The following is a 12381-nucleotide window of genomic DNA, read 5'->3' as shown; positions in this document are numbered from 1 at the left end:
GAAAATCATTAGCTATTGTCTCTGTGTGATGCAAATACATCATTAGTTAATGTATTCATTTTCTGGTTTTGGCATTTGGAAGCTGGGTGGCTCTTTTGTTTCTTGACAGACCTATTTTCCCTTCTCCGTATGAATTGAACTGTGATGTACTAATGAACTAAAAGAAATGCATCAAGGCTACATGTTTAGGCTTTTGCATAGTGGCCCACATTGCTCACTGTTGACATGTATTTCAGGGATTTAAAAAATACAGCTAGGTGACTGCAAAGGTTCTGATTGACCTCAGCAAGTTCTTGCAAATCATTTCATTCCCAGCCTGTTCCCATCCTAGTGCTGTTGATTTCCCCTTTGTTTCTAGCACAGGCTTCACAATAGGTCTTTGTGGTTAACATCCCACCAATCAGATAGCCATAATTTAGGGGGAGGATATTTTTCTGCATTAATAATGTGCCAGTGATTGGGACTGGCAACTCCATCCCCCTGGCATGCTGTGTTGGTCAAGATCACAAAAGCTACATAACCTAAAACTTCAGAGATGATGCTGAAGTCAGCACCTGCTTTATTCACAAACCAGTCCCTGGGAGACCAAGGATTTTTGGCAGTCAGACCATTGCTATTATTTCAGTCACTCGTATCTCCAAATGGGAAGCAAATGCCAGTTCCCTTTTCCAGGTGCTGATAATGGCATATAATGAGTTGGTTGTTACCTAGCAACTAAAGAAGCAGTTGCACTCCAGCAGATCCATCAGTAGGAATGAGACATAGTTCCTTGACTATGGGAGCATTAGTGATTTCCTTGACAATGGAATTTCGCGTTTGAATGAAGCAGGTTTAAACTGTTAGTGGTTTTTGGTTTTTGGCAAGAATTTTCTTGTGTGTGTGGACTAGGCACCTATTAATCATTCATAAAAATAAATTGTTGACTTCCTTTCCAGGAAGAAAGAAACTCATAGATCACAGGAAGCATCAGTAGGTTCCAATGCACAGGTAGTTTTTAGTAAATTATCCGCCTTGACACATGCTGTTTTAATACATTTAAGTTATAAACTTTCCTACTCACATGATTACTAGTCAGTCTTGAGATCAGTTTAACTGCAAGGCTGATAGAGCTGTGGTCTAACCTAAGTTAGAGAGACATTCCATATTATTATTAAATATAGTAGTGTTCCATCATACATTGGAAATTATATTGTGATGTTTAGAGGTTCTTAAATCTCTCCCTCTAGGACCTGAATTCTCTTAATCTGTCACTGGTCAATTCCAGCCATTAACTGTTGTTCAACAGGATTATTTTTTAGTCTGTGGTTTGATCCTTCACAGGAGATCAAAATTCTTCTAGTTGTTTATATTCACACTTAATCTCTTAGTAGTTTAAAGCAGGTCCTTAAGAAATAGCCCATTTTCCCCCTTCAGCTATAGATAAACAATCCAAATTACTCTCTTAATCGAGGTTTATAGTATAATATATTGAGTTTAAGGAGCTCTCCGACATTCAGACAAGGAGATAAAATATTAAGTAAAGTTTCTGAGATAATTAATTCAGCCAGCTCTGAGACTGCTAATGCAGTTTATGGCATAAAGTAGAAAAAAGTTTATAGGGTTTTCCCATTAAAAATAGGTAATACTGTTTAATGTTCTTTATCAGTTTCAGAGTATAAAAGCTACTTATGCATTCCCGGTGTATAGCTTTGCACCATTAAGTACATTTAACAAGCTCTTATTTCTTTTTTTTAATATACAAATAAACTTGTTCTGCAGGACCTGTTCAGTTCTTCAGAAATTCCAGTGAGGCATCAAAAGGTCTAGTGTGCAAATTCATCATGTGTTGATGGAGCTGGACAACAGTATTGATGGTACTTAAGCACCTTCTGTCTCTCTCTCCCAAATTTTTTGGAACCTCTAAGGTTCACGGATATGCAATTTTTTATAAAGTAGATTCTGTTACTTGGAGAAACCTAATAATACTTAGCAGTTACTGTGTATAGCATCTTACATTCTCACATTCCAAAATTCTTTGTAAACATCAAGCCTCACAACAACCCTTTGAGGTAGGGAAACTAATGTTAAAGCTGTTTTAAATAAAGAACACACAGATAGGTTGTCCAAGGGTCTCATAAATAGTATGTAACAGAATCAAGGACAGAACAATGTGATCTGTGTTACAACCTGGCCCACTACCTCTCCATAATGTTTCCTGTATGTTGCAAGTGGATCTAATTACAGGGCCCCATGTGCTTCCAAGCCAACTTGGTCTGGGCAGTTCCTAGTCACTGTTTTGAGCTCTAAGTCTGTAAGGTACACTCCCAGGTGCAGACCTCTTCTCTGTGCCTGTCCTTGGGACCTGGGACTCCACAGTTCAGCCACCCCAGACCCTTACTTCCAAAGATCCACCCCCAAAATTGTTTGAACACTGTCCCTCATGGCCCTACTCTAGGCTGTGATCACTCAGGAACAACTTGACAGCAAACTAAGAAACACGGGGTTAACAAAGAAATTCCTTAATCAGTCATTTTCTTTTGAAAACGTACCAGAGACTTACAGCTCTGCAAAATAACAGAACCTCTATGACATTCCCACTCCTGCAGTCTGGTCTCTCCACTTCTGAGAGTCCAAGGTTGCTCAATATTTCAGACGATCCATAGTCCTTTCTGATGTTTTTCTCTCTAGCTGGTCTTGCTTACGTATGACGATGGTCTTACACTATGTCTATGCTACAGCTGGCTAACCTGAGCTGCTACCTGTACTGCTGGAACTGTGCTGCTATTTTTATTATGTTAACTTGAGCAGAGCTAGCATGTGTGTTTGCCTTCTCGTTCTGGGAAGCATGCTCCCAAATGCAGTGTAGATGTACCCTGAAATACAGTATCTCTGTTCTTTTGCTATATGCCCAGGCTGAGAAGCTGCAGTTCTATCCGTCACAATGGTTCTGCTGTGTAGAAAATCCTTTGTTCTTAGAGTATTGTCTCTATAGGTATACCACATCAAGAGGTCAGGATATGTACGCAACTGTGCATTCAGGATCAGATATTTTTTTCATCAGCAGTGTCTGCGAGTCTATGCCTATGCCCTAGATGCCCTCATACTCTAGAATGAGGGCATATAGGGAGAGATGGACCTGCCACCACTTGAGTTCTTTCTCAGCTGCTGGCATTATGGTGTCCTCTAGCTAGTCCGTGGCTTGCTACACCTCTCGCTAAAATTTCTGTAGTTTCTTAGATTTTTTTTTTCTTTACTTTTGGTTTAGCACAATTTGTGCTTTTGAAAAGGAGAGTTTCCTCATTTTTTTTTTTTGCTTGATTCTAGAATTTGAACTGTTGCGTCAAGTGCAGGTTATGCACGTGATCCTAGTCTTCAAAACCTGCCAGACCTGCCCGTAGATCTTTCCCCTGCAGTGGTGGACATTCAAGCTGGCTTCACTTCTCAAGGAGTCTCCCATCCCCTCCAAATGTAAGATCAGCTCAGGATTTAAGAGCAAATCTAAGAAATTTAGATAGGACAGGCTCAGACTTCTGTTAATGGAGTGCTTGCTGAGACTCATGGGATCCAAGTCAGGCCTCTGTACATCAGATCCTTGGAGAGCTCCAATGATCGTCTCTCTACAAGGATTAGCAAAGAAGAGAAGGCCCCTTCCCCAGAGTGGAATAAGGGAAAGGGAAAGTCACTCCCTTGATCTGGGTCTCTGGTCTTCCTTATTGGTGCAGCTGAGGCGCCTGTTCTCTCCAGTACTGAGACCACAGTACTGCCTAAGAAGTGATACCTACTTGGCACCGGATTCTGTGTCTGCAAGGACTCTAGAGCTAGGCCTAAATCGTTGTTACAGCCTCCAGCAATCACACATGAAGGACTTACCAATTGTACTTCAGTATTGTCCCTGGTACCACTAGATATTCTGACTCCCAGAGTCGCTGGTACTGGCCAGTCTTTTGGCCCATGTGCCCTTTCAGCTTCTGGAAGAGCCTGAGTCACTGTTACTGAGGGGTACCAAGAGACACTACCCTCTCACCTGCAGGAGCCTACTTACGCTCTGCGACCAGCTTCAATGATGTCTTGCTGTCTGGTACTGTCATGGCCTCCAGTCCCTAATAAACGCTTTGAGGGTTCACAGACACATTTCTGGACAATATCAACTTGACACCATCCAGTAGCTTCTTATCAATAGCTTCTGGTACTTATACAATTACAGGATCCTTTTTGGCTCCCACTACTGACTCTTCCACTGGTACCAGTACCATTTCCCTTGCCCCACCCATTGACACAGCAGATGAGTCCTCCTCAGATTCAGATGTGTCCAAACAGGGTTCCCCTTTCCAATCTCCTTCACTCAGGGTACATTCTGATGACGAAACATTTAGTAGGGCAAGGACAATATAAGGGTCCTGCCCCTTTTCCTTGCAACCCACTGAAGTGAGCTTATTGAAACCCCTGGGCCACTTATGGTGACCAGGGTCCCATCTCATAAAAGGGCAAGTCAAGGGTCACAACTGCCGCCCTCTAGTCTTCCTACACAGCAGACATTACAGGAGTGAAGGAGCCACTGCTTAAAGGAGCCTTCCAACAAATCTTCCTCTTCATCAGATGAGGCTGTCGTGGCTCCCCCCACCTTCTTATGCAGCTGATTCAAGGCTTTTCAGCATCTTATGAGGTGCCTAGGAGAGAGAGTCTACATATCACATTGGAGGAGATACAGGAGACCCAACACTCTTTTTTGGTCTTTGGGCTGCCCGACGAGCACAGAGAAGAGGCCGCACCGGCAGGAGCTATGCCACTCAAGGACCTCAGAGATCCCGGGGAACCCTGGAGCATTGCTGAGGGAGAAAGGGTAGGAAGAAGCCCAGAGGAGTGAGCTGGGGAACCAGTCAGTGTTTTTCGGGAGCATCCCTGTGATTCAGTGGTGAGCACCCCCACCCCCACTAGGGCCTTGGGCTGGGACTCGGAGGAGCAGGGAGGGCCTGAGTCCCACTACCCTGGGCACTACACCCCAATAAGTGGCACCCCACTTCCCCATCAGGCCAATAGGCCACACAATTCCACAGGGGTGGACTACTCTATTGACTCTGGCCATTAGGCCATGTTGCCTTGGTGGAAGGGCCACTTAGTAACTCTGGCCATGGGGCCCAACTGCTCTGGGAGGAAGGGCTGCTTTACTGACACTGACATGTCCATTCTACATTAGGTGTTTGCCTGCCACGTGTACTGTTGCCAGAGATTTTTCCCTCGGTAGTATTCGTGGGGCTGGCTCTTGTGCCCCATGGTGCCACATGCTCATGCGCCGGTATAAGGGGTGCTGGTGGCCAGGAACCCTCTCAGATCCTTCTTACCTCCCTGTGACGGTTGCTGGAACGACCCTTCTTCCTTCGGCAAGGCTTCTTCTCAGTGGAATCTGATTCATAGTTTGTTAGTTTAAGAATAGTTTTAGTGTATATAGATATTGTAGTTAGCATTAGTGTAAATAATGTAAGTAGATAGTCCCTATCATTGAGGGACTCTCTTCACCTGAGGGCCTGGGCATACCCTAGTCCTTGGGGTTCAAACCTTGTGCCTCTTGCAGCAGATCTATTCCTGTGAGTGTCCAGCTCTCCAGCTGCTTTAAGTGTTTGGGAGTAACTCATGTGAGGGTAAGTGCCAGATTTGTTCTGGCTTTAGACTTTACACAAAAAAGATAGAGAAATAAGACCGAAGACTATCCTAATGGAAGCCAGTCTCAGACCGGCCTCAGAGCCAACCCACTCTGATTTTGCACCAAGCACTTCGACCTCAGTGCAAAACACTCCTCCAGCACTGTGCTCTTCCCAGCACCGTTCACCATCTCCAATGTCATGGAAGAAGCACCAACACAGGGCACTTGCTGATGCAGAAGAAGGACAAGCATGAGGAAAGCAGCAGAGTATGAACTGCATTGGGCTCATCCTCCAACTCCTCCACCCCCAGTTCTATAGGGGCACTGTTGACTCCAGTCAGAGTGAGTCTGCTGCGGGACCCTCCACCAACACCCATAAGGCACTGTGGCACCAGCAGTCTAGTGGTTCCATCAACCCCGGAGGGTTTTGCAGTGGCCAGAGACATACTTTAACTCGCAGTTCCCCTGACTCTGACGGGACAGCCACTGGCTATGATGTCCTTGAGTATGAAGGAGCATGGAGCTTCGAGCTCCTTCCCTGCACCAGGCCCCCCCCGGACTTTCTAGGGGCAAGCTGCTCCTGATACTGTTGTCACGACCATCTCCGGTCCACCATCGGTCCCTGGACTCCCAGCACCAAATGGAGGCAGAGAAGACTACTGCTCCACTGTGGTCACTGAGGGAGGACTCTTCTTCTGGGTCCAAAGGTTCAGCCTAAGGGCCACCACTGGTGCGCAGCCTATGTACCACTGGGCCTTTGTGAAGGTCCCACACCAGCACCTGGCCAACAGGTCAGTGGCCTATGCAGTGGCTATACTGGAACCCTGGGGGTTTTCCCCTGGTACCGGATCCTCCCTCCCATCAATCATACTAGTTGGTTTTTGGGAGGCAGGCTACCATCTCTTCCCACTCGGCACCGGACCATGACTCCTTTTCCAACCCTGGTACTGATGTTCAGGATGTGGCCCCCATGGATGTAACTGAGGCTGAGGAAGAGGAAGGAGTCAGTCTTTTCCTCCTCCTCCAGAGATGAGGCCATCTTGGGGCTGAGTAGCTCGCTTCCACAGGATGATTTCAGGGCCCATCAGGATGTTCTGAAGCGGATAGCAGCTAACCTGGGGCTGGAGATTGAGGATCTTAAGGAATCATCCCACAGCCTTATTGATATTCTAGCTGCAGCAGTTCCCTCCAAAGTGGCTTTAGCTATTAATGAGGCTGTAATGGGTCCAGTCAAGACCCTGTGGCAAACTCCTTGTCTGCCTCTCACCTCAAAGAGGGAAGAAAAGAAATATTCTGTGTCAGCAAGTGAGTATGAGTACTTGTACTCCCACCTTCTGCCAGGGTCCTTTGTTGTATCATCAGCCAACGAGAGGGACAGGCAGGGCCAGATAAGCACTACCCCCAAACAAAAGGATGCACAAGAACTGCACTGGTTTGGGAGGAAAGCTTATTTAATGGGTAACCCACAGCTGCATATCTCTAACCAGAAAGCCTTACTGGGGAGATACAACTACAATGTGTGGGACTCCTTAGCAAAATTTAAGAACTCTCTGCCTCAGGACTCAAGGCAGGAATTTTCTGTCCTCTTGGAGGAAGGTAAGAATGTGGCTAGGACCTCTCTTCATGCTGCTCTGGATGCTGCCAATGTGGCAGCCAGGACAATGGCCTTTGCTGTCACCATGAGATGATGCTCTTGGCTCCAATCCTCGGGACTTCCTCATAAAGTCCAGGCAGGGCCAGATAAGCACTACCCCCAAACAAAAGGATGCACAAGAACTGCACTGGTTTGGGAGGAAAGCTTATTTAATGGGTAACCCACAGCTGCATATCTCTAACCAGAAAGCCTTACTGGGGAGATACAACTACAATGTGTGGGACTCCTTAGCAAAATTTAAGAACTCTCTGCCTCAGGACTCAAGGCAGGAATTTTCTGTCCTCTTGGAGGAAGGTAAGAATGTGGCTAGGACCTCTCTTCATGCTGCTCTGGATGCTGCCAATGTGGCAGCCAGGACAATGGCCTTTGCTGTCACCATGAGATGATGCTCTTGGCTCCAATCCTCGGGACTTCCTCATAAGGTCCAGGAGTCCATCCAGGACCTCCCCTTTGAAGGCTCCTCATTATTCTCGGAGCAGACAGATGCCATCACCCAACAGGCTCCAGATGACGCCAGGTTTGGCAAAGCAGTGTTACAGTCAGCATGTTCATGGAGTCTGAGGCCACCTCCTCAGGCACTACTTGTGAGTCACCTAATGTGGAATGGACATGAGCAAGCACTTGAAGAAGAAAAAACAGTTACCAGCCTTCCATAACTGTTGTTCTTCGAGATGTGTTGCTCATGTCCATTCCATGACTCACCTGTGTGCCCCTCTGATGGAATTGACTGGCAAGAAGCAACTGAGAGGGTGTGCGACTGGTGGCACCCCTTATACCGGCTAGAGCCAGGTCGATGGATACCACTAAGGGAAAACTCTTTGGCAATGGTGCATGCGGTGTGTTCACACCTAATGTGGAATGGACATGAGCAATACATCTCGAAGAACAGCAGTTACGGAAAGTTACTAACCATTTTTTATTTATATTGACTATAATATTAAAATTGTTACTCTTAGTCTCAGAAAGATGGGTTATGTCTACACAGGGATAAAAAAAACAGTGGCTGTCTTGGGTCCGCTGACTTGGGCTCCAGGGTGAAAAATCGCTGTGCAGGCATTCGGACTCGAGTTGAAGCCCAAGTTCTGGTACTCTGTGAGGGTGGAGGGTTGGTTGCATAGCTTGAGTCCTGGGAGCCCGAGTCAGCTGACCTGGGCCAGCTGTGGCTGTGCTGTAGGTCTTTTATCCTTGTGTAGACTACCCCAGAGGACCAACAAGCTTAATTCCACTCAAGCAGTGATACTCAATAGGCAGCCCGTGAACCAAATGTGGCCTGCCAAGACTTCCTCTGTGGCCCGCCAGATCACCTTAAAAAGCGTTTATAATTAAAGTCATGAACAGTGATATGCTGCCTATCACTTGCCTATGAATTCCTTAGTAAGTAACTTACTGGCAGTGCTTTATTTGGAATGAAAGAGGTGCCGGGGCTCAGCTCCAGCAAGCTTCTGAACAAATTAAGCACTACTTACTGGATCTTACATTTTCGTGATAGCATTAGCTAAAATTGAGCTAGGATGCTACCCATTTTTTCATTAGTGATGGAAATGGAGCCAAAAAGGAATGTGAGTGGGAGTAACCATCGCAAAGTTGACAGCGAAAACAGAGCTTTTAACCCGAACTGGACAGTGGATTCTCTTATTACACCATTTCATTTAAATGCAAAACCTGTATGTCTGTAAGGTCATCAATGTGAGGTGCCACTTTGAATCAAAGTACAGTAACTTCAATGTGGCATTGCCTCCTGTCAATGTTGCAGGACATGACAAAATTGAAAACTTGAAATGTTTATATCACACACTTCAAATGTTATTCTCACAACATCAGTGACTGTACAGGAAAAAGCAACAGCTGCTTCTCTTCAAATAATGTTGGTACTAGCAAAAAAAAAAAAAAGCCTTTCCTGGATACTGAGCTTGTAAAGGAGTTCACGTTGGAAATGCTGGAAGAGCTTTCTGCCAGACATAAAAACAAAGATGATATTGTGAACCGTGTGAAGCAAGTTCCCCTGTCTGATTGGAAATATTTTACGAGGATTGTTTGTCAGCACTGTTTCCAATTAAAAAAAATGCCAAACATGTCTGCTGCAATGGACAAATCAAATGATTTAAATAACACTGCCTAGCTAATGTTGTTTGTTAGATTTTATGGTGATGACATTTTCAAAGAAGAATTTTTGTGCTTAATACTATTAGAAACCTACACCATAGGAGAGATCATTTTTGAAAAGGGTAAAAGGCTTTTTTGGGAAAAAAAAAAAAAGTTTAGATCTGCAGAAAGTAAACTTGCTTGTTACAGACGAAGGTCCCGCTCTGACAGGGAAAGTGAAGGGTTTTGCTTCATGTTTGGCAGCAATACTCTCATAATTAAATACTGTTCACTGCATCATTCACCAGACTGTCCTGCACAATAAATTGTTTGGGGATTTCAAAAAAGCAATGGGTATTGTGATGAGATTAGTGAACTACATACACTCAACTTCTTGTTTGAAACACCATCTTTTTAAAGCTCTTTTACAAGATATTTTAGTGAATACAGTGACCTGTCGCAGCACAACATTTGTTGGGTAATTTTAATTTATGACATTTATGCTTGATTCAGTTTATGAAGGTGCCTTTCAATTAGAAATTTTAAGGCTCCAGAACTCAGATATTTTGAAGTCAAAATTCAGAGAAGTGGGAGTTTGAATTCTGGACTCAATATGCTGACCATTTTCAAAATTGCCAGAATCTAGCCATCTATCTTTTAGCATTCAGATCGATGTACCTCTGCAAATCTAGGTTTTTACCATGAATATTATAAAAAACCATTGTTTGCCAGATTAGCATCTTCACCAGTGCATACGCCTTGCCTTGATCTCTTACAAAGCTTGCCAGAGGTCATCAATGTCACCTCTCCCATTAGAGATTAACACAAACACAGGTAATCATGTTGATTTATATAAACTTTGTTAAAAGATACGTGCTAATATGTACATTGCAATCAAAGTCTGTCTTCACTGGCAACTAAAGTTATTTTTTTAATTTTATTTTGTCAGCCTTCTGTACAAATGGCTGACCTCTTGTCATAAAATTCTCAAATTGGCCCATTGGTAGCTCTAATTGAGCATCACAACTCTAGAGTCTAATGCAAAGCCCACTGAAATCAGTAGGAGCCTTGGCATTGATTTCACTGGGCTTTGGATCAGGTTCCTGATGTTTATATCTTTAGAAAACTGCCTTTCACTAACATGAAATGCTAATAATCACTTTGAAGGGTCTTGTCTGCCCACAAAGAACTGGCCAAACCATTCCTAATCAGTATGTAGTGTTATAGACCCAGGCCAGTGGGGTGCACGAGTCTGATAGAGGACAAATATACTGGTCACTGGGTGAGTAGTTTTCTGTTCCCTGAGTGACCAGAGCAGGGTCTGCACTAGAGTAGTCAGGAACTTGCTAGAACCAATTAAGGCAGACAGGCTGATTAGATCACCTGCAGCCAATCAAGGCAGGCTAATCAGGGCACCTGGGTTTTAAAAGGAGCTCTCTCCAGTCAGATGGGGAGGAGCCAGAGGAGAGGAAGTGCGTGTGAGGAGCTGGGAGCAAGAGACACCAGGAGCTGAGACTGAGAGGGTGGTGTGGATAAAGAAGGTGTTTGGAGGAGGCCTTGGGGAAGTAGCCCAGGGAGGTGTAGCTGTCACACAGCTGTTACAAGAGGCACTATAGACAGCTGCAAATCCACAGGGCCCTGGGCTGGAACTCGGAGTAGAGGGCGGGCCCGGGTTCCCCCCATACCTCCCACCTCCTGATCAGACACCGGAGGAGTTGATCCAGACTGTGGGGGAGGTCACTGAGGTGTGCAAATCTGCCAATAAGCACAGGACCCACCAAGGTAGAGGAGGAACTTTGTCACAGTAGGTATGACAAGGGAAATAATTACATTTCTTCCAGTCTAGAACTAAGCATAGCTTTGAGGAGATACTGCCACCTCAGAGGTGGAAGAAAGAAAAGAATAGATGCTCCTTTTCCTCTCTTTCCTGTCTCGTATGGAGCCAGGAGATCAGAATATTCCTACCTTCAGCTCAATTCAGTGTCTCCCTTTGGCGCAAGTGTTCTTGTAGGTTCTTATTCAGCTGAATATAGATGAATGAACATATGCTTGATTCCTTCTCTCTCTGTTTTCTATTCTTTTGTTCCTTACTTAATGCAAGTAGTAGGATTTACATGGATTCTTGTTGTTTTACTGGGTAGCAGAAGCAGCCAGTGTGTAAAGGGATTATGGTGTGTGAAAGGAATAAACAATCATAAAAGAAATAGGAAAACAAGGAGAAAACAAGAACATGAGCCGACATATTACTAAATTGGGAAAAATTTGCTGTAAATTTATTTTAGTCATTTTTGAGGTAAAAAACCCAACACAGTGAAAATGTAGTTACAGCAAACATTTCCTGGCCTGCTTCCTCGGATTCCATGCTTGTGCTTGGGCTGCTGTTGTGGGAACAGGCTGCAAAAGTGTTTCTCTTCTCCTCCTCCAAATGAAACAGATGTGAATGTGTTGAGCCTTATTTACATAAAATAAAACAGATGCAAAATGTACTAATATTCTGCTAGGTTTACTGGTAGCCAGTCAGATTTTTGAAAGAATTCTGGATTTTATGATAAAAGCATGAAATTTAGCAGAATCTTAGGGCATGACCTAATAAAGATTTTCAGCTATGGGTCCATAGCCAACTCATGCCATATTGGCTCTATCAGCCATTTTAAATTCTGAATGCATTATTTGTATTGATGATTTTTCTGATACTAACTTCCTATGGTATTAAACCATCACAGTGGGTTTTTATTTTTGGATATTTATATATACCTATTGTCTTAAGTGTTCTAAAAATTAAAGCAATGAATTGTGATAGCTTGAGATTTATACAGAATTATTAAGAATTAATACACTCGGTAGCATATCACCAGGGAGTATACAATAAGCTTACAAGTTTCTGTTCATGAATGGAAAGTTACATTTCTGTTTTCTAATAGCGATATTTTAGATTGATCTATGCATAACAGGATATTGCTGTCTCAAAAAGATTGAAAAGACAGCTTACATAAACATGCAGCCTAAAACAAACTAAGAAACAAGAAAG

At 44.1% G+C, this 12381-nt stretch overlaps 1 protein-coding gene across 11 annotated transcripts in view; it reads left to right on the top strand.

Moving 5' to 3' along the window:
• The window catches only part of NUBPL (nucleotide binding protein like), a 151177-nt gene that overhangs the window by 48910 nt on the left and 89886 nt on the right, over nucleotides 1–12381 (top strand). The window contains exons 1-2 of one of the 11 annotated variants that reach the window (XM_030559331.1): nucleotides 968–987; nucleotides 1759–1853. The exons of the other annotated variants lie outside the window; for them this stretch is intronic. Coding sequence (XP_030415191.1) covers nucleotides 1851–1853 — 3 coding nt within the window. The 5' untranslated portion in view covers nucleotides 968–987; nucleotides 1759–1850. Of the gene's footprint in view, nucleotides 1–967; nucleotides 988–1758; nucleotides 1854–12381 lie in introns of those variants that run through there. 11 annotated transcript variants of the gene reach the window in all.

The sequence above is a fragment of the Gopherus evgoodei genome, chromosome 4, assembly GCF_007399415.2.
Source record: "Gopherus evgoodei ecotype Sinaloan lineage chromosome 4, rGopEvg1_v1.p, whole genome shotgun sequence".
In the NCBI taxonomy this organism is placed as follows: domain Eukaryota; kingdom Metazoa; phylum Chordata; order Testudines; family Testudinidae; genus Gopherus; species Gopherus evgoodei.
The sequence above is the reverse complement of the archived record's forward strand: the minus strand, read 5'-3'. Positions and strand labels throughout refer to the sequence as shown.